The sequence below is a fragment of the Callospermophilus lateralis genome, chromosome 3 (genome assembly GCF_048772815.1).
Source record: "Callospermophilus lateralis isolate mCalLat2 chromosome 3, mCalLat2.hap1, whole genome shotgun sequence".
NCBI classification, from domain to species: Eukaryota; Metazoa; Chordata; class Mammalia; order Rodentia; family Sciuridae; genus Callospermophilus; species Callospermophilus lateralis.
Genome location: NC_135307.1, coordinates 182,405,081 through 182,429,012, shown reverse-complemented (window position 1 = coordinate 182,429,012; position 23,932 = coordinate 182,405,081). Strand labels below are relative to the sequence as shown.

General features: G+C 49.3%; 1 protein-coding gene across 2 annotated transcripts in view; it reads left to right on the top strand.

Moving 5' to 3' along the window:
* Ptprt (protein tyrosine phosphatase receptor type T) overlaps window positions 1-23,932 on the top strand; it is a 1,035,616-nt gene that overhangs the window by 969,358 nt on the left and 42,326 nt on the right. For both annotated transcript variants that reach the window (XM_076849097.1, XM_076849096.1), the window contains 2 exons: window positions 12,102-12,189; window positions 23,791-23,867. In XM_076849097.1, the coding sequence (XP_076705212.1) occupies window positions 12,102-12,189; window positions 23,791-23,867 (165 nt within the window). The remainder of the gene's footprint in view (window positions 1-12,101; window positions 12,190-23,790; window positions 23,868-23,932) is intronic.

Below are 23,932 nucleotides of genomic sequence, written 5' to 3'. Positions count from 1 at the left end.
ATCAGAATGCCTGGATTCGAGTTCTGTTGCTTTCATTGAGTTTCTGGTTGATCTAAGGTAGGGTCACTTCCAGTATCTGGGCCTCAGTTCTGTATTTACAAATGAGGTTAAGGGGTCCAGGTGATCCAGAAATCCCTTCTGTCAATGATATTCTAAGAATCTGAAGAGGAATCTATTGGCCAGGCCAGCTGGGGCTCCTTCCCACAGACCGTGGGACCCTACTCTCGGGCTAGTACCCACATGGTCAAGTCTCAAGTTATAGCCACTGTGATTGTCTAAGGTCTTTAGGCTCCTAGGAACTCCAGGAGACCTAAGTAAGGCAAATCAGCTTCACCTGCCTGCAGATCTGGGTCTTGGTCAGGGGTGTTTGGTCCTGACTGCCTATCGGAATCACTGGGCAGCAAGTTTTAAAAACTCGGAAGCCCAGGCCACATTTCAGACTAAATAAATCAAAATCACTAGGCCTGAGACCCAGGGATCAGTGTTCTCTAAGCTCTCCAGTTGATTACAACATGCTCTTAAAGTTGAGAGCCGCTGGTCTAAGGACATGCATGCAGTCCCCAGCATGTGCCGCGTCTGTGTCCACAGAACCATCTTCTGGCCTGCTCTATTTGCTGACCCTCAAATCCACCCCAGATGATGGATCCCAGCCACATTCAAGTCCAGGGGCATGATGTGATATAAACTCTTGCCCATCTTACTTCTCCCAGCCCCAAATACCCGCTACCTTCCCCGGTTACAGAACCCACACCCTTTGTGTGTCACCCCATGCTCACAGATGTGGGCCGGAGAACGGGGTTGTCTGGGGGCCCTGTGAGCCCAACCATCATGGTGAGAAGAGCAGCAGGTTTGGGGAAGATGAGGCAGAAGAGGAAAAGGCGACTTCACGATAAAGAGGAGGAAGGAAGCATGTTAATCCCAGTCCAACGCGGACAGCCTGTCATCGTAATGAATGGAACGAGCCCAGTAGGGCGACCAGAAGGTGTCTGGTTATTATAGCTCCATTAGGACTATTTAAGGCAACAAGGAACAGCTGTGAGGAATATGATGCCGCCTAATGAAGAGCAAACATTTGTTCACTTTCCAGCTCTGGGCGGACACGCCATGTGGATGGCTGTGGAGGGGCAAGGCTGCCATGTTGCTCTTGGTCACCTGTGGATGATGGCGGCAGGCAGCCTCCTGATGGGGTGTGACCTTGCAGATGCACCCCCTTCTCTGCCCAGAGTGCCTGAGCAGGGGCAGAGAACACCCCTGCTTCCCCCCTCCACATTCTTTCTTCTCCATCAGTAATGGAGTCAAGGAGCATGACCCTGCAGGTGACCCTACAGGGATCACTGCCCAGTTCTCAATTTGCAGAAGAGAGTGGTTCTGGGAGGAGCGTGAGAAATTGGCGGCAGGTGCCCAAATCATGAATGGGAAAATCATGGCTGTTCTTCAACCCTGGAAACTCATCATGACCAAAATGGGAGACCCGGGCTCCATCTGCTCATTTTATTTCACCTCCCCTGGATTAAAATAAGAAGGAAATGGGCCCTTCTTCAGAGAAGGGCCAAAAAGCATCCGTAACCCACGTGGTTTCAGGCTAGGGGAAGAGCTCCCGTGGGAGACACCGTGAACTCAGGCCTCTCCTCTTAGCTGATCTTCATCATGCTCCTTGTAATCCTGTTAAAAGTCCAGCAGACAGGACTTTCCCTACTTAGAACAGGAACCTGAGTGGGCAGTTTTCAAGGGATGTCCTAGGAGAACCCCTGACCATGAGACTACACCTTGGTGCTCCACCCTCTCCTGAGATTCTGAGTGGCCGTGGGCAAGACTCTCCATCTCTCCTGGGGCCCAGTCCCGTCTTCTCTGAACTACTTGTTAGCATTAACTTTTGAAGCCTGATGGTATATGCTTCACTTTCAGCACTCACCTGGCCAGAAACATTAATTAAGTACCTACTGTGTACCTTACACTATTCGGGTCCCTCAAGTAGCTAAGAAAACAAAGACTTTCCTTCAAAGGAAGCAGGTGACCTCACTATACTACGTGATTCAGGAACAAAACTCTAGTTAAAATTCCACAGAGACACACAGATGAGGGAATAGGCAGGTGGTTGCTACTGCTTGTTTTCGCTTTGGGTCCCTCCTTACTGTCAAGATCATCCGAAGCTTCACAGAAGATAAGACAATTGAGTTGAAGACAAGGAGGGATTGAGGCCGAGGGAGAGCTCATGCGGCAGAGAGAGGGGGGCACACGCACAAAGCTCAGGAGCATGGAAAAGTGAAATGCTGCAGCCAGGGCTTCAGGGGACATCAGTGAAAAGGATGGAGTTAGAGAGAAAAATGGGACTCTTCCACCCCTTGCCGTGTCCTGGAGCAGAGTTAACAAGGTCGTCTTGGTGACCTCCGACAATCCATACCTCTGATCCCTGGACAATTTCAAGTTTAATAAGAGTTGTGGGCCCAGAAATAGCCACACTGAACTTCATGCATCCCACACGGACTGGCGGTACTGAGCAGAAACCTGTGCTGGGGAGACCACCTAGATCCTGGGCTCTGAGCTTCAAGGGACACGGGACCCTCGTGGGAGCTCCCCCGGTAAGCTTGGAAGCAGGGATAGCCTTACTCATTTCTCTTCCCTGAAGCATCAGGGAAATAGCAGATAAATATGAAATGTTAATCGAGTTATAAAGTGCTGGTGAGACACTTTTAAGTGATTAGGAAGAGGTCCATCCAAAATGCAAATCACCACCCCAGTGAGCTCTCTCCTCACCCCAATCAGAAGGACTGTTATCCAAAAGGCAATAAAATGACAAATGCCGGCAGAAGAGACACCGTTGGTGGAAACGCAAATTAGTGCAGCCATTGTGTAAAATAGTATGGAGGCACTTCAAAAAACTAGAAATAGAACTACCACACCATCCAGCTATCCTACTACTGGGTATGTATCCAAGAAACTGGAATCAGGGTATTGAAGAGACATCTGTACTCACATTCTTACTGCAGCACTGTTTGCAATAGCCAAGATAATAGCCGTGGTGTCCATGAATAGACGAGCGGGTAAAGAAAATGTGGGACATATGCTCAGTGGAATACTACTCATCCATGCAAAGTGAAAGAGTCATTTGCAGTAATAAGGATGAAACTGAAGAACACCAGGTTCAATGAAATAATTCAGGCACAGAAAGATAAATACCACAGATCCTCACTGGTATGTGGAATCCAAAAAGTTGATATTGAAGATGTAGAGAATAGAACAATGGTGATCAGAGCCTTGGCAAAGGCTTGGGGGAGGGAGGGATGGGCAATGGGCACAGGGTGCAGCTGGCTAGGAAGAATAATTCCCAACATTCCCTAGCCCAGCAGGATAACTAGAGTCGACAGCAATTAATCGTATATCTCACAACAGCCAGTGGAGAGGATTTTGACTGTTCCCAGCACAAAGAAATGATAGGTCTGAGGTGATACACATTGCAATGATCCTGATCTGATCATGAAACACTGTATCCATGTGTTGAATGTCACACTGTGTCCCGTAAGCAGGTACCTTGTCAGTGGATAATAAAATACATTTTAGAAAAGAACAATTCTATCCAGAGAAAGGCAACATCTCTTGAAGAAAGAGACCAACCCAGAAAGACTCCCGCTCTCCCTTTACCCTGTGGGTTGAGTCTCCCGTGTGGAGACCAGACTCTGAGCTGTTGCCAGACACCAAGCCATGGGCTTGCTGATGCGAGGTAGGGCCTGAGCCTCTGCATTCTACCAAATTCTCTAAGAAATCTGGATGCCTAGCAAAGTTTGAGGATCACTGGCCAAAAAACCTGTCATTTAAAAGTAACCTGTTGGCTTTTCAGTGGGACTTTTGAAGGCTGCACTGTGGCTCCAAACACCGACATGCACTCAACGGTTCTGCCTCTATCCGAGCCCTGTCACAGACAAATACCCCCATCTTGCCACAATCTGATTTTCTACTTAGCTTCACCAGCCGAACTCATAAATTACTGTCTATTTAGTGACATGGTACGCAATAATATTTGCTCTCCTGATGCCACTCAGAGTAGAAGCCATTAGTCATCCTCTCCTGCCTTCTCTGCCCACATTTATAATCCCTAAGGCATGCATGTGCTTTTCAGGACAGAAGGTATCATTTGTGGTGAGCCTGGCCTCTGCCAAGGCCATTCTAACTCATACAGCACATTGGAGTGAAATAGCCAAAAGTGCACTTGTCTCCAGGAACCGGACTGTCACTTTCCAGAGAATGTTTATAATATATATTGATATCTACAATGAATGCCAGGTACAGAGTGCTTCCTTACATATGGTGTCCTTGAATTGGCCACAACCTATACAGCTGTCCATGGTGGCCCTTACCATCTACCATGACCACAGACTCCAGCAAATGTGGTTGTTGAATGATCTCATGGCCCTCTATTGAGAGCACACCTTAGATTCCCAACAGACCACGAAACTCTCTTCCTCTTCATGGATATTATGTCTATAGATACATCTACGATGTTCCTATACCTAGAGTAGCCAACTTGTCCCAGTTTCCCTTGAATGATCCAGTTTTAAAATTGAAAGTTCTGCACCCCAGGAACCACTTTAGTCTGAGACAACCAAGATGGACATGGCAGAGTTCCAACTTTGCTCTTGGGACAATAAACTGGACATTTCATTTCAGGGGGTACAGAGTACACTCAAGGTCATACCCTTGGGAAGGCATGGGACAGAAGAGTCTCTGAGCACCTACTGTGTGCCTCTGCCTGGTGCCTGGGCACTATCTCAGATAATCAGTAATCATCACACAATCCTTCAGGTTGTGTTATCTTTTCATTTTTTTAATATTTAGATACTTTAAATTTTATTTTTAAGGGGTGCACCATGACATGGGTTTGAACAAATGCACAGAATCCTGTGAACACCAACGTGATCAGGATACCTAAGCGTTCCATCAGCCACCCTGATGGAGTTTAATCCCTCCCCACCCCTCACCTGAAGGGTGTATTGTTCTCTAAGGTGTTTTCAGAAAAACTCACCGAGACCTAGAGTGGTAAAACGATTCTCAGTAAAAATATCCGAACACTGCAGTCTGCTTGCCTTCTACAAAGCCCTGCCTGTCCCCTGATTCATGGGTGTAGTGAGTGTGCAAGAAGTATTTTTTGACAAGAAAAATGAATGACAGTCCTGGGTACAGGGAGACTCCTTGGTGAAGACTCTGGAGTCTCACCTGCACAGAGTACAGCAGTGGACAGAGGCAGGGAAAATCCTGGTGGGCTGGACGCCTCACAGAGGAGATCAGCCCTCACGGTGCCCTGAAGCATCTGCCCAGAACTGCCTGATCAGCAATCCCCGGGCCTGGTTTTGCTGCACCCCGGGGCATATCACATCCAATTATCTCCACGGAGGCAGTTGAGCCGGGGGAGAGAAGGGAGGCTCCGTAGCTGACAGGGCCTGCTGCAGATAGTGGGGCGGACGGGTAAGCGAAGTGGACAGGCATGCCTCGGCCTCAGGGTGGAGGGGAGCTCTTCTTGGAAGCTGTGTTCTGACGTCTCGCCATGCGGGTCATCGCTCAGAAAGGCTTAGCTCCAGAGAAGGGGACCCTCTTCACTCGGCAGGGCCAACCCAACAGTGGGAGGACCCAGCCAAGAGGACATGGGGTATCCTCAGTTCTAGCTAGAAATCCAGGTCCTATGTGAGAGTAGGAGGCGGGTCGCCCAGACCTGTGGGCTGAGTCAGCTCTGTGGGAGTAAGAAGCCTGTGACTTGTGGTCACGGCCCCTGAGCCTCCCACTAGCTCAGGGAGCCTGAGCTTTGTGGCCAGGAGCGTGGGTTGGAGCCACAGGGCGTCAGTCTGCCGTAGGCACCAGATGATCACTCCATCCTAAAATCCATGAGGCTTGTCCACGAGGATGACGGGAGGCCTCCAGGGACAAGCATTCCCAGCCCTGTATCGTGATGCTGGTGCTGGCTCGGCCGTCTTTAAAATGCCTCCAGAGCACTTCCACTGACTTAAAGTAACACCCGGGTTCTGGCCTGGGGTCTGGGAGACCCGAACGGAGCACCCAGCCCACCTCTCAATCCACATTCTGTGTCCCCCACCCCTTCATCTCTGCTCTGGGGAGCCCCCCTTCAAGTTCTAGGACACAGTGACCTCCCTCCCTCCCAGGGGCTCTGCCCCTGCTGCTGCCCTGCCGTGGTCAGCCCTGGCCACGCCAGCTGGCTCCTGCTCATCCTTCAGTTTTCAGCTCAATGCACCAGCCACACAGCAGCAGGAACACACCCGGGGCTGGGCAGGTTGGGGGTGTTACATGTGCAGTGAGGTCCTCAGGGAACTGAGGGCATCTGAGGAAGAGGATGTCAGAAAGGACCCATAGGAAGCCAGGGGCCGTGGCGCACGCCTGTAATCCCAGCAGCTCAGGAGGCTGAGGCAGGAGGATCATGAGTTCAAAGCCAGCCTCAGCAATGGTGAGGTGCTAAGCAACTCAGTGAGACCTTGTCTCTAAATAAAATACAAAATAGGGCTGGGGATGGGGCTCAGTGACTGAGTGCCCCTGAGTTCAATCCCTGGTACCCCCCCAGCCCCCCAAAAAAGAAAGAAAGGACCCATAGGACAGGGGCTGTGATGAGTGATGTGCAAGAGAGTTTGAGAATGTGAGGTGCCCTCCAGAATGGACACCACAGGAAGTGGCGTGGTCAGGCATCCTAATATTAACTGTGGGAAGGGAGGCTGGCAAAGACGCACTAGGCACTCACATCAGCCAGCGTGGGGTGGGGGAAGCCTGGTAATATTTTGGCTTGGACAGTGTCCACATGGCTGTCCTTGTTGAGCCGTGACCACAGAATGTTCTTGCTTTCCTCTCCCTCCATTTGATCTCTGAGCCACCTCGTCTCAGGCTGGTGTTCTGTGACACTGTGATCAGCACAGAGCACCAAGACCCGGCTCTGAGTGCGAGACCAGCTCCCCAGGGGAAGGGGCTGCTTTTCTCCTCCTCAGATATCACGAGTGTGTGTGCGCGTGTGTGTGCATGTGTGTGTGTGTGTGTGTGTGGTGCTGGGGACTGAACCCAGGACCTCGTGCATGCGAGGCAGGCACTCTACCAACTGACCTCTATCCCCAGCCCTCAGATCTCACCTTTTTAAGGAATCCTGCCCCTGCCACCCTGTTCGAGTAGCCCCTGGCCCTGTCTGCCCTGGCACCCTGCTCCCTGCCTCCACAGCACCCATGGCAAACAATGATCTGTGTTTGCTCCTCCCAGGGTTGGAACGAATCCTAGATTATGTCTGTCACATCCACCTGCCATTGTCCCTAGACCTCACCCAGCCCTGGTGGCATCAATCAGGTGGTCTCTGTGGGAGAAAGGAGCACAGTGGGAGCCGCGGGGTTGGGTGTTGCTGGGCAGGTCATTTCCTGCCTCTGGACCCCACTTTGCAGACCTATAAAGGAGCTCAGATTTTTCTCGAAAGACCCTTCCAAATCCGACTTTTGGGGATTCTGTGGATACTGGAGCTCAGCTCTCCAGGGACAAGGACATCCCCAAATGCACCTTTTGGACTAAAAAAAAAAGAGTGACCGCCTTAGGAAAACAACGCTGGAGAGTAGGAAACATTTCCACACTTGGAGAGAAAAGTAAAAATAGCGCTCGCTGAGGAGGAAGGGATGAGAGAAGGAGAGAGGAGATTGATAATGGATGAGTATAATGAGGTGGCAATTTTGGTTTCAAAAGAATGTGATTAGCTCCTAATGACTGCCACCATTCCCTGGTCAATCTACTGTAACTAGCCACTAATGTAAAAATAATGCCCCTGGCTCGCTCACTTTGAAGATGGAGATGAGTCTTCCTTTCCTACTTTCACCCCCTCAGATTCTTTTTCCTTGAAGAGATTATCCCCTATTAGGTTGACGCTCCCTAGGAAGGGAGATAGATGTGTGATCAAAGCCTGCCAATTAGGGGTCATTACCAAGGCCCCCTGGGCGGCTCCATCAGGCACTGCCTCTTTGCCTCTGTCAACATATCACAGTCCCCAGGCCCCCTGGGTCCCCTTCAGCCCCCAGGACAGGGAGATAGGGCCTCCTGGGCGTGTCAGGGGGTGGCTGCATGCCTGCTGGGGTGTGTCCCTGAGGGCGTGGCCTTGATATTCAGAGGATCATCCAAGGACTCTGGGAGTGGCAGGAGGGACTCCATCCAATCTCTTCAGTATCACAGAACAGAGGGTCCATGCTTGTTCTGTGAGGCCTCATGGGGTGTAGGAAGGCAAAGTAAAGAAATTGGGCCATGCTCTGCTCAAAAGGAAGGCAGGCGGCTTTGGGAGGTGGTGAGCCTTCTGCCACTCCGGGTGTCCAAGGGATAGATGCTGTGCATCAACTTATCGGATGCCTGAAAGGCACGTAGACAGGAACACAGAGAGATGATTTCCAAGGTCACATGCACCTGTGAGATTCCAGGATCTCCACCTAATTATTTCATTCATTCAGTCATTCCAAATGGATCCTTTGAGCACATATAAATTGCAAAGCCAACATTGGGTCCTGGAGATTTGATCATGAATAAGATTCTTTCCCAGGAGAAGCCCATGACCAGGTTGGGAGACAGACATTTAGATGATTCAATGCAAAGATATTCACCTAATAACAGAAGGAGCCAACTCGAGCTGGGGGGATGCCGTGAGGAAGGATGAACAGTTTTCACAAAGGAGATGCTTGCACCGGGTTTTGAAGGATACGTAGGAGTTTGCCAGGCCAATTCAGATAGAGAAAGCATGCATCAAGACACAGAAGAGCTTGTCTTAACCCAGAAGAATGGAAACAAGAAAGGTAGCACTGTACACAAGCCCCGGTCTTCCCACAGGAATGGTTGGGATACCTTGTAATCGACCCATCAAAATAAGGACAAAGAGTGGGACTGGAGGCACCCTTGGAGTGAAGGCATAAAAGACTTGTTATCAAAGAGTTTGAATTTTGTCCTGAAGACCATGACAAGGGAGTCACTGGGTTCTATTCACATTTTGGAAAGATCTCTCAGATTACAGTGGAGGGTGGCTTGGAGGAGACAAAAGCAAGCGAAACCAAAGAGGAGACTTGTGGTAAAGTATTTCTCCAGGGAAATTCGCTCTTGGCAAGAACTGTGGATGCACGTTAGAATCACTTGGGGAGCTGTAAACAGGGATGTGACCCACCTGAGCCTTTCTTCCCTGTCCACCTGGGGTAAGGCCTTGACCTTGGGAGTCTGAAGGCCTTCCTGAGTAATTCTACTATGCAGCCATCAAGAGATCTTAAGGTCGAGGTAATGCAAACCCTGGCATGCAGTGGGAATGCAGAACAATGGTTTTTCCCCCAAGACATTAGTATGGAAAAACCAGAGCCTGCTGCCTTTGGCTTTACACCGCTCTGGGGGAAGGTGTCGGGATGAACAGTCAGCTTTTATCACAGAGGCAGGAAATGCATCAGCTCGAACATCAAGAAACCCGGTGCTGCCAGTAAGGCTGGCACACAGCAGTAGACCTGGCAAGTCACCTGAGGGGAGCTGGAGCCACCTGGCTGGGGTGAGAGAAGAAGGCCATGGCTAGAATCTGAGTTCCAGGAGTTAGATGCAGAAGCAGGAAGTGTTTGTGGTCTAGAGGTATCCTGAGCCAACGGCAAGAGGGGTGCAAGGTAGCAGACTTTTTAAATGAAGAGCAAGAGGAGGAGAAGGAGGAGGAGAAAGGAGAGGAGAGTAATTATTGGTAAGTGATAAGCACTGCACATGGAAGGCAAATCCTGTCCTCTCTCCAGAACACTTTGTCACACCCAGATGTAGATGATCGAATCTTGGCAACAGAGACTTACCATCTGGCTTGTTACAGAAAAAGCTTGCAAACCCCTGCTCTAAGAAAAAGACCTCCCCAGCTTGTCTTAACCCAGAAGCATGGAAACAGGAAGGGTAGCACTGTACACAAGCCCTGGTCTTCCCACAGGAGTGGCCCTGCCTGCTCCTAGCATGGCCCTCTGCATCGCTATTTTCCTGTCCAGTCCGGTTAATGTTCCTCCTTGCTGAAGATGAGCCTACCGAGAAGTAGATGGGCAAAGACCAGGCTGGTGTGTTCCCAAGTGACGGTCTTCTCCCTTTGCTAATAGAAACTGAACAGGCTGAAGCAGTTGCCAATCCCATCTCAGAAGCAATGCAGGGGCCATGAGCAGGACATTTTGTTCCACCCAAGGCAGGGTGGACACAGTAGTCAGACATGACCCGACCTTCATGCTGCTGCGGGTTTTCTAAAGCCGTTCCCACTCTCTCCTGCACCCAACCTCCCTCTCCATAAAACATCTGGCCGCAGCCCTGCACCTCCGCACCTCCCCTTTATTCCAGACCACTTGGCTCATAACTCTGCTAAGGCATCCCAGGGGTTCGTCCGCTTGTCTGTCTTCTCTGTGGCTGCCATCCTCTTAAACTAATGGACGGCTCCTATCTCCTCTCTCCTGTGAAGCTCTGGACCTCTGTGTCCAACTTTCTACTCAACACCTCAAACCTGGCAGCTTGTTAGAACGTACACAGCCCTCAGTGCCAGGTCTGCCCTAAGCACTTTATGGACCCAACGCTCAAGACTTGATTCCTGCCTCACATCCCATTTCCCTCCCAGGCTTCTCAGGTCAGTAAGTGGCATCTTCTCCCCTCAGTCCTGTAACCTGGCATTCAAGGGACCAGCCTTCCTTCCCCTCTCCTGCATACTCCCTGGCTATAGTGGATGCGCTGGGGCCCCATCCATGTCCCCTCCAGATGCACCTTTCCCATGCACACCTCCCTGATGGCTTCCTTCTGTATACCCTGATTTTTTTTTTTTTTTTCACTTGAGGGCTTCCTCAAATAAAACAATGCGCACGTTTTGCCTATAGTGCATGGCAGAAGTTCTAGGGAGTTCCCAAGAGTTGTTCTCGGTCAGTAGTAGACGGGAGCTGATGGATAAACATCTCATCTCTGGAGGGACAACTCTGGGACATGAGCTGTACCCCCGGGGTTAAGTCCAGTTGCACATGGAGGCAGCTTGTTTGTTGATGTGCCCTGTATTGGCTTCATCCCTTGATGGTCTCCCTTTCCCTGTTCTCCTACCAGGATCCTTGGAACTGCCTCCCCAACAGGCTGCTTGTCTCTGAGCCTGCTTCGGAGGCAGGCCAAGTCAACAATATTCAACTGAACAATATCCTGAAAACGGTCACTCTTCTCACCTACGGCGACTGCCTTGTCCAAGGATCTGAGGCACCGACATTTCTCACCTAGACATGTGATATGTTCCTAAAAGAATCTTCCTAGTTCTCCCCTGGCCTTCCTACAGCCTGAGTCCACTCATGAGCCACAGTACACTTTGTGGAACGGGACAAGGGATTTACCTGCTCAGGGCCCCTTCACATTTTCCCATCACACTTAGAACAATACTCCGTGTGTTACCCAGGAACCTGGAGGCCTGAATCAATCAATCGGGACTCTCCCATTCCCCCTCCCCAGGGTCTGACCCCTCGTCCCCCTACCTCACTCTAGTCCTTGAATGTGGCTATCTGGTTGCTGCCTGACAGCCACCTTGCCACCTGCTCTTCCTCCTGCCTGGAAAGCACGTCCCACTTTCCTAGGGGTGGCTGGAACTTTCCCATCATTAAAAAATGAACGAAAACTTTACCTTCTCGGAGAGGCCCTCTCAGCCTGCGTGATCAGACATAATTCCCACTCCTCATCTCCTTTCCTTCATCCTGCTTTATTGTCTTCATAGCACTTTGACTATCTAAAATGATGTGGGTTTGCTCCAGGGGACCTGTCTAATTCTCTGCACTCCTAGTACCTAGAGCAGGGCCCAGAACATATTAAGAGGACCAATCGGCATCTGTGTATATGAATGAAAAAATGATGAAATGAACAAACGATTTCCCTACTGGGCAATAGGCTCATGACACACTGAAGATACCAACCACGTGTAAGTCAGTGAACAAGCAAAGGAGTCTACGGAACAGCTGAGTGTGTGTTCTCCCCATCCAGGGCCACACAGCCCTTTGCCCTGAGTGTCCCATCACAAGTGGGTCCTCATTTCCCCGTTGCTGTTCATCTGCACCCGGGAGGTGCTTCGCCGCAGGCCTGTCTAACCACCTGTCCTTGTGTTGTAGGCCTTACCTGAGGGGCAGACGGCTTCGTGGGACACGGCCAAGGAAGACGGAAACCGCAACAAGAATCGATATGGGAACATCATATCCTGTAGGTGCCCTTCTGGGATGGCTAGGCACCAGGCTTTGGGAACTCAGGGGGAAAAAAAAAAAATTGTTCTTTGCCTAGAATTTGCTATCAAATAATCCGTGATGTTTTCACCTCTGGGCCAAGAGACTAGTGCAAGGGATGATGAGGCCTGAACAAAGGCAGTGACAATACTCGTGTGGGGAGGAGAGGAAGAGAGAGGCTGCCCCCAGTACTGACGGTCCCACGTGGGTAACACGCAAGTATGGCCGCTACCCAGTATCGGTACTCACAGCCTTCAAAACACCCTAAATACAGGGGGAGCAAAGTTATCTCAGACCAAACACCGAGCAGGTATTCTGATGAGAACAGGAGTCCACAGCAGACCATTCAGATTCAGTGTGGCCACCCTGGACCTTTGGACATCTTGCCCATTGTGTGGGGAACCCATCCTGGTCTCAGATCTCGGGGTATTTGAGCCAAAGCGTGGGAACAAATAGGATCCTGAGTGACATATTATTTCTAGCACAGTTTAGAGTTTTGTTTTGTTTTGCTTTGACTGTCTAGACATTGCCTAAGAAAAACTTGGAGAAAGAAAGAATAAGACACAGGCAGATTGTAAAAGAAGAAAAAGGCAGAAGTTTTAGCTTAGCTGTTTCCTGTGCTGATTTTAGGAATGGGCTATGAATGGTGGAACTAATCAGAAAACATTTATAATTTGTCTCTTGGAAGATAGCAATGCAGACAGCAAGATTTCTTGCAAGTGATGTGTTGGGAAGAGATATTCAAACACCAGCGAACACGTATTAAGACTTAGGATGGGTAGGCCTCCTTTGAATGGTACTGCACTGGGCACTGGGAGATGCAGTCTCTGCTCTGTGTCAGGTGGCTGCTTGCTTGGACTAGTCCCTAGCATCATTTTTTTTTTTTTTTTTTTTGTGCACAGAAACACTGTGCCCTAAACTATCTGTCTTATCTCCATTCTCTCTATCAGATTGTGAGTTCAGACAGCTTCCACTAAATCATAGGGTGCAACCTTAAGCAAGGACCCTAGTCCTTAGTCTCTGTAAAATATTTTTTACAATGTCTTCCTCCTAGGCATGTTGCACAGACATGAAAACAACAACTACAACAATAACAACAACAAAAAAAAAAAAACACTATGACCAGAGCACCATGAACAGCCACATCCCCAGGCCTAAACTTTAAAGGGCCAAAGGTCAGAAGCCGAGCTCTATGTCCCCACAGCTCAGCATCAGCTAAGCACATGAGGCTGGCAGGTGGGCATGTGGGACAGGACTGGGGGAGAGGAGTGAGGCCATTCCAGAAGGGTTCGCTCTTGGCTATCGGTTCTGTGCACTCGCCTCTTAGCTTGAGTGCCCCCTGGTCTCACCCGAGCTCTGCCCTCACTGCATCTCTGCCCAGGGATTTCTCCGTAGCAGGGGAAGGATGCTGTGCCCAGGCTCCAGGTAGCCCGCCCATGCTGACCAATCAGTGCCCCTGAGAAGCAGTGAAATCCCCGGCTTCCTGGCCGATCCCCAGAAGTGCTGTGCCACTTTTCCAGAGTTCCCACAGGGATTCGGCTGCAGTGGTCCACCCTGGTGACGGGGCTTGACTGCCCACTGGCTCCCTGCGGCCCTCTCCTCCCTACAGGTGTTCCCTGTTCCTCCTCCACTTTGGGGGAAACCCAAGTGGAGGCAGAGAGAATTCAAGTACCGTAATGATACCGCTGTGTTGGGTTTAAATAAACCTGAATCTCATCTCTCATTTGAAGGTCAATGATGCAAAGGATCAGAGGCAGAGCCAGGCTGCACTAGGTATGGCGCCCCGTCAGCCAGCCGACTCAGAAAGCAGCGAGACACAAAGGGGAAACATAAAAGGAGGGGAGGGGTGCAGTAGGGGGAGTTCTGGAATTGAAATGAGAAAGGTTAAAGAGAAGCAGCCCCGGGAGTGGCGAGTGTTCCTGCCCTTGTATGTGTCCCTCCCTGAGGCCAAGCCTGCCATGCCTTGATAAATAGAAATATTCTTGGCTCAAGAAAAAAAGAAAGAAAAAACGGGTGTGATTAGCATCTTAAGGAACCCAGAGCACCGAGAGGCCAGAGTGGAGGACAAAGGCCCAGGCCGAGGAGAACAGGAAAGACTACAGGGGAAGGGAGGGCGGGCAGGCGGTGCCTGCAAATGAACAGAGAGAGAAACCTTGGTGAAACCGGCCCTTTCTTCCAAATGATTCTGTTTAGAATTTAGCCATTGAGACAGTGGGGCTTCCAGGGGGTGGGGATGGAAACAAGTGAAAGGCAAGGAAGTGAAAGAGAATAAGAACAAAGAGTCCTTTGCTCTCAGGTAGCTCCAGGGCCCAGACTGGGGCTCAGGTGTGCTGAAGATCCCCTGTGTGCGCAATACTGGCGCTCTCTGGGCCAGCAGGAAGGGGGTGACACAAGAGGAAGCGCTCACCGGGGGGGCTGCAGACTTTACAAAATGAGGCTCCCCTCCAGGATCAGCCCAGATCCCAGCAGGAAACAGGTGGTGCCCTCATAGAGGAATTTGAGGGGAGATACTCAGCAGACCCTTTCTACAGACACAATGCAGGAGAAGAGACCTAGCAAGGGAAAGGGCAGTACCTGGGGTAAACAGGGTGCTGCAGGGAGAAGTGACCAGGACCCCGAGAAAGAAAGACAGCCATTGTGGTGACCCACCAATGGCAGCCACCAAGGGACAATACCCTGACCCTGCTGTCCCCCCTCTGCCTACTCCTCTGTCACTGCTTTCTATGGGCCAAGCCCAAGCCAGAGGATCTGGAGCACCTGGGAACTCCTTAGAAATGCTCATTCTCCACCCAGGTCTACTGAATCAGGAGCCTGGGGCAGGGCCCAGCGTTTGCATTTTGGAAACCCTCCAGGTGAGCCCAATGTTTTCCCAAGTCTGAGGATCTCCAGTCCTACCTCTAGAGCTCAGCCAGGTAAAGAGGGCGCACAATGTGTCCAATCTAGGAAAAGCCACTGGGCCCAGGTGTCCTGGAGTCCTGGTTAGGCAGACAGACCCAAGTCCTGATCCCAGTTCTGTCATTTATCGGTGCCTGACCTTCAGCAAGGTTCCTAACCTTCAGCAAAGTCTCCTCTGCAAGGGGAGTTTCAGGTCAGATCTCAGGTTAAAGAGGCCTAATGAAGATGAACAATATGGAATCTGAATCTGCTGTGGAGCCTGAGTCAGAGATTTATGAATTTACATAAGGTCTAGTCTAGTCTCTGAGTTCATGGGCAAGGAGAGAAGGCGCAGAGATAAGACTGGCTGCCCAAGGTCATGCATCAAGCCTGTAGGACAGCTGTGACCAAAGCTCTCATCTGTGGCTTAATTCTCCTTGCCAAGGAATCCTCTGCATCAAGATGGGTTTAGGCTTGAGCCGGGGGGAAGGTGCTGCCAAGGACCAACCTCCGGGAACAGGTGCTCCCTTCCCGGAGCAGGTGGGTGGTGTTGTGCACAGAGGAACTGGACTCCCAGGAGGAACCGAGATTCAGGACAAACCCAGAGGCCTTTACTCACAGCAGGTTTCTCTATAGATTCCTGAGGAGACAGCAGTGGGATGACACAACGGGTACCTCATCCGTTGCTCTGGGGTCTTGACCTCCATTCTTTGCCATCTCTGAGGGTGGCCCTGGTCTGTGCCCTGCAGACCTCTCCTGGCGCAGAAATCATTGGATTCTGCCCTTTCCCCAACTCTCCCCACTTCCATACATGCTGGTCCCCATTCCACCTGCCAACCCGCGTATCTCTCCGAGGACCTGTTCTGGGGGCTGAGCCTCCTCTGGGTGCTTGCAGGACAGACAACGAGTGCCAGGAAATTAAATGTCCCCTCCAAAAGCTGCCCTCGGTCAATGCCTGATAGGTGCTTAAGTACCCAGCTCCCTGTGCCCTGAGGAGGAACAGCTTGGAGGTGCGTGTTCTGTACTTTCTCCCCGGTCACCTTAGGGGGATAGAGCCCCAGTTCTCCACAGTGGTCACTGCTGGGTGCCACACCCCGGGGCTTCCTTCTCATTCACCTCACTTCCTTCTCTCTTCCCTGGTGTTCCCTGGGGTCATGTCTCAGATCACCTTAATATAATCACCCAAATCCTTGGCTCAGGTTCTGCTTCTGAAGGAATTCAATTAGGAAACCTTCCTCTCTTCCTTTCGGAAAGGCCCCTCAGTGGGGCAGTGCCTGGTCAACCTGCTAAGGAGGTGGGTCAGGGGACGAGTGCCCCCCCGGCTCCTCTCCTGAGCTTTCCCACTTCTACACCTCAGCCCCCTCCCTGTCCCCAAAGGGGAGCACTTCCTCCCGGAGGCCCAACTTCAGCCAGGAGGGGATGGAGAAGGAGGTGCACGGGATGCTGGGCTGTCTCCGTGTCATGCCCAAGCCATCCTCTCTCTTGATAATGGTAATTCAATCAAGATTGAGTGCGCAGACCTTTCGCTTCAATGGGGTACCCGGGCCTTCTCGGCGGAATTACCTGTCTCCTCCCAACCCACTCCTGCAGGAGGACGGCATTAACATTTCCAATACTTCTAGGAAATGGCTTTTCAGCTCCACAATTCATTGTAATGAGTCAAATCTCTTTTCCCTGAAAAATGGTCCCTTTTCTTTATCCTCTGCAGTGCCCAGAAGACAGGAAGAAAGAACGTCAAGTACCCAAATGAGAGGCTCTCCCCAGCCCCACCTCTCTGGAGTGATTCTCTCTTGATGCGCGAGTGACCTGAGATGACTGATTTATTGGGTCGCAGCTGATGATGGAGAAAGGGCGGGAGAACTCTAGTTTGTCCTGAGTTAGAACTGCGTAGTGGGCGCGGGGTGGGCCTGGGTCTGCAGTGGGGTGGGGACCAGTGTTGGAGACTGAGATATGGGTGGCAACTGGGGGCTGGAGGAGCCTGGCACCAAAGGGTGGGCAGGCAGCTGGTCTCAGGGCTCAAGGACAGACAAGGACCCCACCACTCTGTATAGAAGCTTATAGCTTCTCCTGAGTTATAAGGAGGCTTGGGTTTCTCATAAAATGAGGTAGTGATGTCTGCCTCTCAGAGTTAGCCTGAGAATCAAATGGCATAGTGTCCATACCACTTCCAGAATAGCGCCTGGTCCATCTTGCCTCTCTACAGGTCGATTCCTGTGGGTCTCTAAACGCATGACTCGGTTCCAATAAGATCTTTTGGTCCTTCCCAAGAGAGATCAAAGTGAACACCCAGGGCACCTCTCTGCCAAATAACTGAACATTGATTATTCTGTCTACTCAAACCCAAGGGTGCATCCTAATCATCACACAATACCAAGGCCCCGTGCCAATTTCTGATTCAGGAAGTCTGCAGGAAGGTCCAAGAATTTGCATTTCTAACAAGTTCCCAGGTGCATGTTCATGGTATTGGCCCAGCACAAAATTTAGGGCACCCCTGGTCTAGAATAATAAAAACCAACGTTCATATCTGTGCTGATTCTTACAACAGATCAGGGCTTTCATATCTGACCTATTCTGATGTTTGCAGCAAGTCTACAAAGATATATTTGATTTTTTTTTTTCTCTTAGAGTTGGGCAAGACACTGTTCAGGGACAGTGGTAATTTGTTAGGTTAGGATGTGGCAGATCTCAGGTCTGCTTTCATAGCTCACTCCCTTGGCTTCCTCCTACTGAAGACAAGAGTTGGTTGGCAATCTTGACCCAGGACAGACTGAGTCCACAGCTTTGGTGAGGGGCCAAGTAGGAGGTAAGAAAGAATCAGAATGCAGGATCCACTACACTCTCAGCCTGGGATAGAAAGACCCCTTTGCATATGCAAAGGTCCTGTGGCCAGAGTGGACATCATGCATTTGAGAAAGTTAAAGAAGGCTGTAGTTATCAGGGTACTGTGTGGGAAGAAGGTGGCCCTTCACTGTGAGATCATCAAGGTGTTTTGCAGCTATGTTGCACTGTAGCCGATACATACTAACTTTCAAAAAAGATCATTAAATTTTCAGAAATTTTTTTGAGCTGGTTGATGTGTGTTGGTAACTTTAAATTGGTGATAGTAAGGGTATTTACACCACAGAAACCAGCAGATGATAGAGATCAGAGTCCTTCCCTCCCCTGCTAGAGAACTATTTGTAAAATATTTACCAACATCCACCGGTCCTTGTCATAAAGCAAGGAGGAACAGATCAATTGCAAACAGAGGGAAGACCTTCCCCTAGGGCTATGTGTTTTTGGACTTTCAAGTCCTGGAAGTTCCATCTCCCGTCTACCTGCTGCCAGCAGCTCCCTCCTCCCGACATCCAGCCCTTGCCCATCTCCCACCTCATCTGAGAACCTGGGCACCCGGCTCCGGTGCCTTCCTCTCAGAGCACCATTGAGGAGTCTGCCTTTGCTCCACGTGACTCTTCCCAACTCTCTCCTTGTCTTGAATATCAAACGAGGAGTGCCAAATTAGCTGTTTTTCAGGCTTGCAAAATGTAGATAGAGCATAATGAACGTTCCGGGCTGCTTGTAAATTACCTTGTATAAACTCCTCCGTGTCGCCTGCCGCCCCATCTTTCTCCGTGTGCGTGTGGGTAAACACAATTTTTTATCTTTCTAATTACATAAAGTTAGAAGAAGAAAGGGACACGGAATAATATTAGCATTTCCCAGAAGAAATAAATAAACCATGAGGACACTGCCACTCCTTACAGTGCCTTCCTGGTGGCCCTGTAGTTGGATCCTGTCCTTCGATGAGCGCACACAGCAGAACTTTGCCTCTGCAGGGAGGGGAGTCTGTACTTGGTACAGAAGGGCAGAGGGAGAGCATCCGGTTTCTCGGTGTTTCTGCCACCAGGTCATTGCCTGCCTCACATCCATCTCTGAGCCACCATTTATTAAGCACCTGCTGTATATCAGGTATTGTCCCAATACTTTCTTTTGCAGTACTTTTAGGATTGCAGAAATATTGAGCAGCAAGCGCTGATTTCCCACACATAATCTTCCTTTTATTAACATCTTGCATTGGTACTTTTATTTAGTACAATTGATGAACCGATATTGATCCACTATCATTAGCCAAGGTCCACAGCCTATATTAGGGTTCACTTTTTATGTTGTAAAGTTCTATAGGATTTGACAAATGCATAAGGCCATAGGTCCACCTTTATAGTAATATGTAAAATAGCTTCACTGCCCTGAAGGTCCCCTGTACTTAATCTATTCCACCCAACCTACTTGTCCAAGTCGCTGACAACACTGATTATTTTTTTCACTGGTTTGGCCTTTTTCAGAATGTCACACAGTTAGAATCACACGATATCTAGCTGTTTCCAGATTGACTTCCTTCCCTTAACCGCATGTACTTAAGTCTCCTCTGTGTCTTTCATGGCATGAGAACTCATTTCTTTTCATCACTGAATAATATTCCACTGTATAGATCTACCATAATCTGGTTATCCATTCATCTATGGAAGGACATCTGCGATGCTTCCAAGTGTTTGCAATTATGAGGAAAGCTGCCGCAACACCCATGTGCAGGTTTTGATGTGCTCTTAAGTTTTCAATCCATTTGAGTAAATGCCAAAAAAGTACGATTGCTGGATAGCCTGGTGAAACTATGTTTAGCATTGTATGAAACTGCCACACTGGCTTCCCAAATGGCTGTGCTCTTTTGATTTCCCACTAGCAATGAGTGAGAATTCCTGCTGCTCACCGTGTTTGGGGATTTTGACCTTTTTAGTGCTTTATAGCAACAGCTCACTTATCATGTTAATTTGCAATCCCCTAAGGACACAGAATGTTGAACATCTTTTCATATGCTTGTCACTTGTGTGTCAAGATCTTTTTACTAGGGTTATCTGTTTTCTTATTGTTGAATATTAAGTGTTCTTTGTATGTGGTGGATATATGTCCTTTAACATCTATGGATTTGGCAATATTTTCTCCCACTCTGTTGCCTGTCTTCTCTTTCTCCTAAGGTCCTGACACTTTTCATGCCTTCATCTTCTCATTGAATCCTTCCAGCATTCTGAGAGCTGCATAATGTTGGCTCCATTTTACTAAGGAAGTCAAGGCTAAGGGGAACCGACAACCTGCCATGTGGTGGAGCTAAGATCTGAGCCACAGCTTCCTACTCATGTCGCACATTAAAAGTGGGTCCTGCTTATCAGAAGCCAGCCCATGTGGGAATGAATTTTGGTTATTTCATACTAAAATACCCTCCCACGATCCTGGAAAGAGACTCTGTGCTTGGATGTCCTACAGAGCTCAGCCCTGTTATTTCAATATGCATTAAAGTTGTGCAGAGAGACCTCTGTATTCTAACCCCAGCTGCCTCCTCGGCTCACCCTGCCCCCCACACTCCTGTACCCAGGACAGGGCCTCAGCAGCTCACTCAGGATCTCTGCCTTTGGTCTTGCCGTTCTCTCTAATGGAAACACTCTGTCCACTGGTCAGCCCTCATTCACTCTCTTAATCCATCATTCATATCACTACACAAAATTCTGTATTCCCCACTTTCTAGACATTGAAGTTCCACTTCTGTGTCTAGGCCTCCCCCATTAAGTTGACAAACTCCTTAATCATGAGCTCCCATTTGGGAACACTTTCTTAGTCCCTTCAACTAGCATAGTATATAGTAGGTACTCAATAAATGTGCCCTTGATAAATGAATAAGAGGGAATATTGGCAAGTACCATCAACTGGTGGTTGGAGGCACTTTCATTTTTAAGGCTATTTAGCTAGAAGAAATAAGCTTGGTTCTTTCTGCTTTCTTTTTAATGATTTTTGCTTTCTGGGTTTTTTAAACTTTATATATATATGTATATGTGTGTGTATGTGTGTGTGTGTGTGTGTGTATTTTGTGTGTATTTTTAATTGCTTTCAATTTTTAAAATCAGAATCTCTGTTTCTAGTGCTGTGGACCTCAGGGGCAGGTGTATCTTAATAAATAAAAGAGATTTTGAATAATTAAGTTATTAATGAGACCATTGAGTCAAAGCATAGTACGCATTTTCATTTTTTAAAGGTTGATAGTTTCTGTAACAAGACTTGACATCTGAGGTTCAGAGTCAGGCACCAGGCCTTGTTTTAACCCCAGCCTGCTGGATTGGCTGTACCCTCCCCTAAAAGTCCCTCTCCTGGAGCTAGAATAATGAAGGAGCTGGGGACCAACTGTACAGACTCTAGCAGTACCTACAAGAGTCCTGAGGTGCCAGGGCAGCACCTGGAAAGTGGAATGAGGGTCAGACAGGCCTGAGAGGGAGCCTTTGGTAGTTGGGAGGTCAGCTTAGCCTCTCTGAGCTTTAGTTTCTATATCTCTGCAAAAGGAAGACTCATAATACTGCACCATTCCAGTACTGCAATGAGTTACAGGCATGTTGTAAGGAATAAAATCATTGAGGTAATGTTATAGTCTCTGGTGCCCACCGTCTCTTGGATGAAGTTCAAACTCCTCCCCCCACACACCCATTCCCCCAACGGTCCACTTAGAAGCTACTCCTTCTAGTTGCTTCCACTGAAACCCTTCCCCAAGGTGAGTAAGAAAAGCGGCATTGGGTAGAACCACCTAGCATAGCGCCACGCAACGAATCCTGGATGACTAATTCTGAATCAGTGGATTAATCGATGTGGGATGGTGTCGCATACCCGTCCTGGGCCCAGTTGTCCATAATTGGGCCCATTCCTCACCTTCCCCCACTCGACTCTGCATTGCAGGGAACTGACCTCCAGGCTCCAATCCCCAGGCTCTCTTGTCAGCTGGGTTCGGCCAATGACTTGCCCTGAGTGGGATATCGGAGAGGAGAAAGAGAAGCAGAAACTCCCCACTGTCCCAATCACAGTCCCCTTCTTTAGCAACAAGAGAAGCTCCTACTTGTCTCCAGCTCCCATCAGGGAGGCCCCTGGTGGTCCTGTCCAGCAGCCAGCCCCAGCTCCTGAGCTCTGGGAGTCCCACCCCTGCCTTCTGTCCCTCCACCCCTGGGGGACACAGTGTCTCCTGGTTGCTTCTCGCCAAGTGCATGCACGCTCTCTCTCTCCCCTACCTGGCTTCTCAAACACTTTTCTATCACCCAGGGAATTACTTCTCTGCAGTTAATTCTCTCCTCCGCTCTGCACCCCAGAGATGGTCTCCCATACCCTGCTTAGCCTGGGAGCAGAAGTTAAACCCAGAGTCAAGAGGAGCCCATTCTTCCACGTGCCATTGGCCACAGAGCCAATCTACAAATGTTCCTCATTTGTAACAAGGGCTAACAGAACCCATCCTGCCACTTTACAGGGACATTGTGAGGATTAAATGAGGTCATCTGTTGACACCCTCCCAGGTATTTGTCCAGTGCCTGCCATCTGCCAGGCCCCTTTGGGGTACAGGGCACATGGATCAAGGAACAAGACAGAGTATGTCTGTGTCCTCAAGGAGGTTCCAGTTCATTGCAGTAAATGTATTTATGAATTGCAGAGTGTAGGAGTCAGACAGGACGTGCAGACTTGACTTCCCTCACCCCGGGGAACCCTCAAGGATGCTCAGAGCTCTCTAGCCCACTTGCATTGAACCCCACTCCTGCCCTGGAGTAAGGAGGACTGGCCAACGGCCAGTGGGTGCGCTGTGATACGTGCCCAAGGACCTGGGTAGCAAACGAAGTTCCTCCTTCCCAGATCCAACCAGGCTGTTCCACTTGCCTGTGTCTATTAGAATGTCAGAGCTCACCTTCATTACTTGTAATGGATTTATCTTGATTCTTCTCATGTACTACTTTTTAATTTTTTGGTGTTATTTGAAGTAAGCATGCAGATCTTGTTTATGCCTAGATTGTGTTTGAGAAAGTATCGTCAGTAACACGATTTTAGTTACTGACGAACTCTTTTGTAATGATTCAGTCAGCCTCACTCTAATGAGAGTATTGATACCAATAAGAGGCCAACAATCTATTTGCAACAGTACTCCAAGAGACAAAGGAAAAGCAATTTGTGCACATGTGGAAAATAGGTGAACTTGCCACTTTTAAGCAAGCCTGGAAATGTAGCACATTAATTCACATGCATCTCCCACGTCCTGAGCGTGAGCGTGTCTGTATGGTCTCTCTTGCATAGTCCTAGGAAGCAAGTTTTTCCATCTCCATGTTAATGATGATATTTAAGACTTAAGAAGCAGGTGACTCATACAGTTGGGTAACAACGAAACCAGAATCTAAAGGGAATCTAAAGAGAAGGTGGAATCCAAAGGGAGGAAGTTCTTCTAGTTTCCTTTTAAAGCTAGAAACCACCAGGTGCAGTGGCACACACCTGTGATCCCAGCAGCTCAGGAGGCTGAGGCAGGAGGATCACATGTTCAAACCCAGCCTCAGCAAAAAGTGAGGCACTAAGCAACTCAGTAAGTCCCTTCTCTAAATAAAATACAAAATAGGGCTGGGGATGTGGCTCAATGGTCAAGTGCTCCTGAGTTCAAGCCCTGGTACCAAAAAAAAAAAAAAAAAAAACCCAAAAACTAGCAACCTCCTAGAGCCTCAACTTCCTCATTTGTAAAAGGGATATTAACTGAGTAGTGCTGAGGTTGAGTGAGAGAGTGTCACCATAGCTAGTGTGTAGTAACTAATAAGTGGTAGCTCTAAAGGCGAGAATCACTGGCTTCTCGCCTTAAGGCCCCTTACCCACCGCCCCTTGCTTTCTGTTCTCTCTGCAGATGACCATTCCAGAGTGAGATTGCTGGTGCTGGATGGAGACCCGCACTCTGACTATATCAATGCCAATTATATTGACGTGAGTGTCTTGGTGGGGCTGGGTAGCTGGGGCCTGAGGTTGGCTGTAGAGGCTCAAGGTCTGTG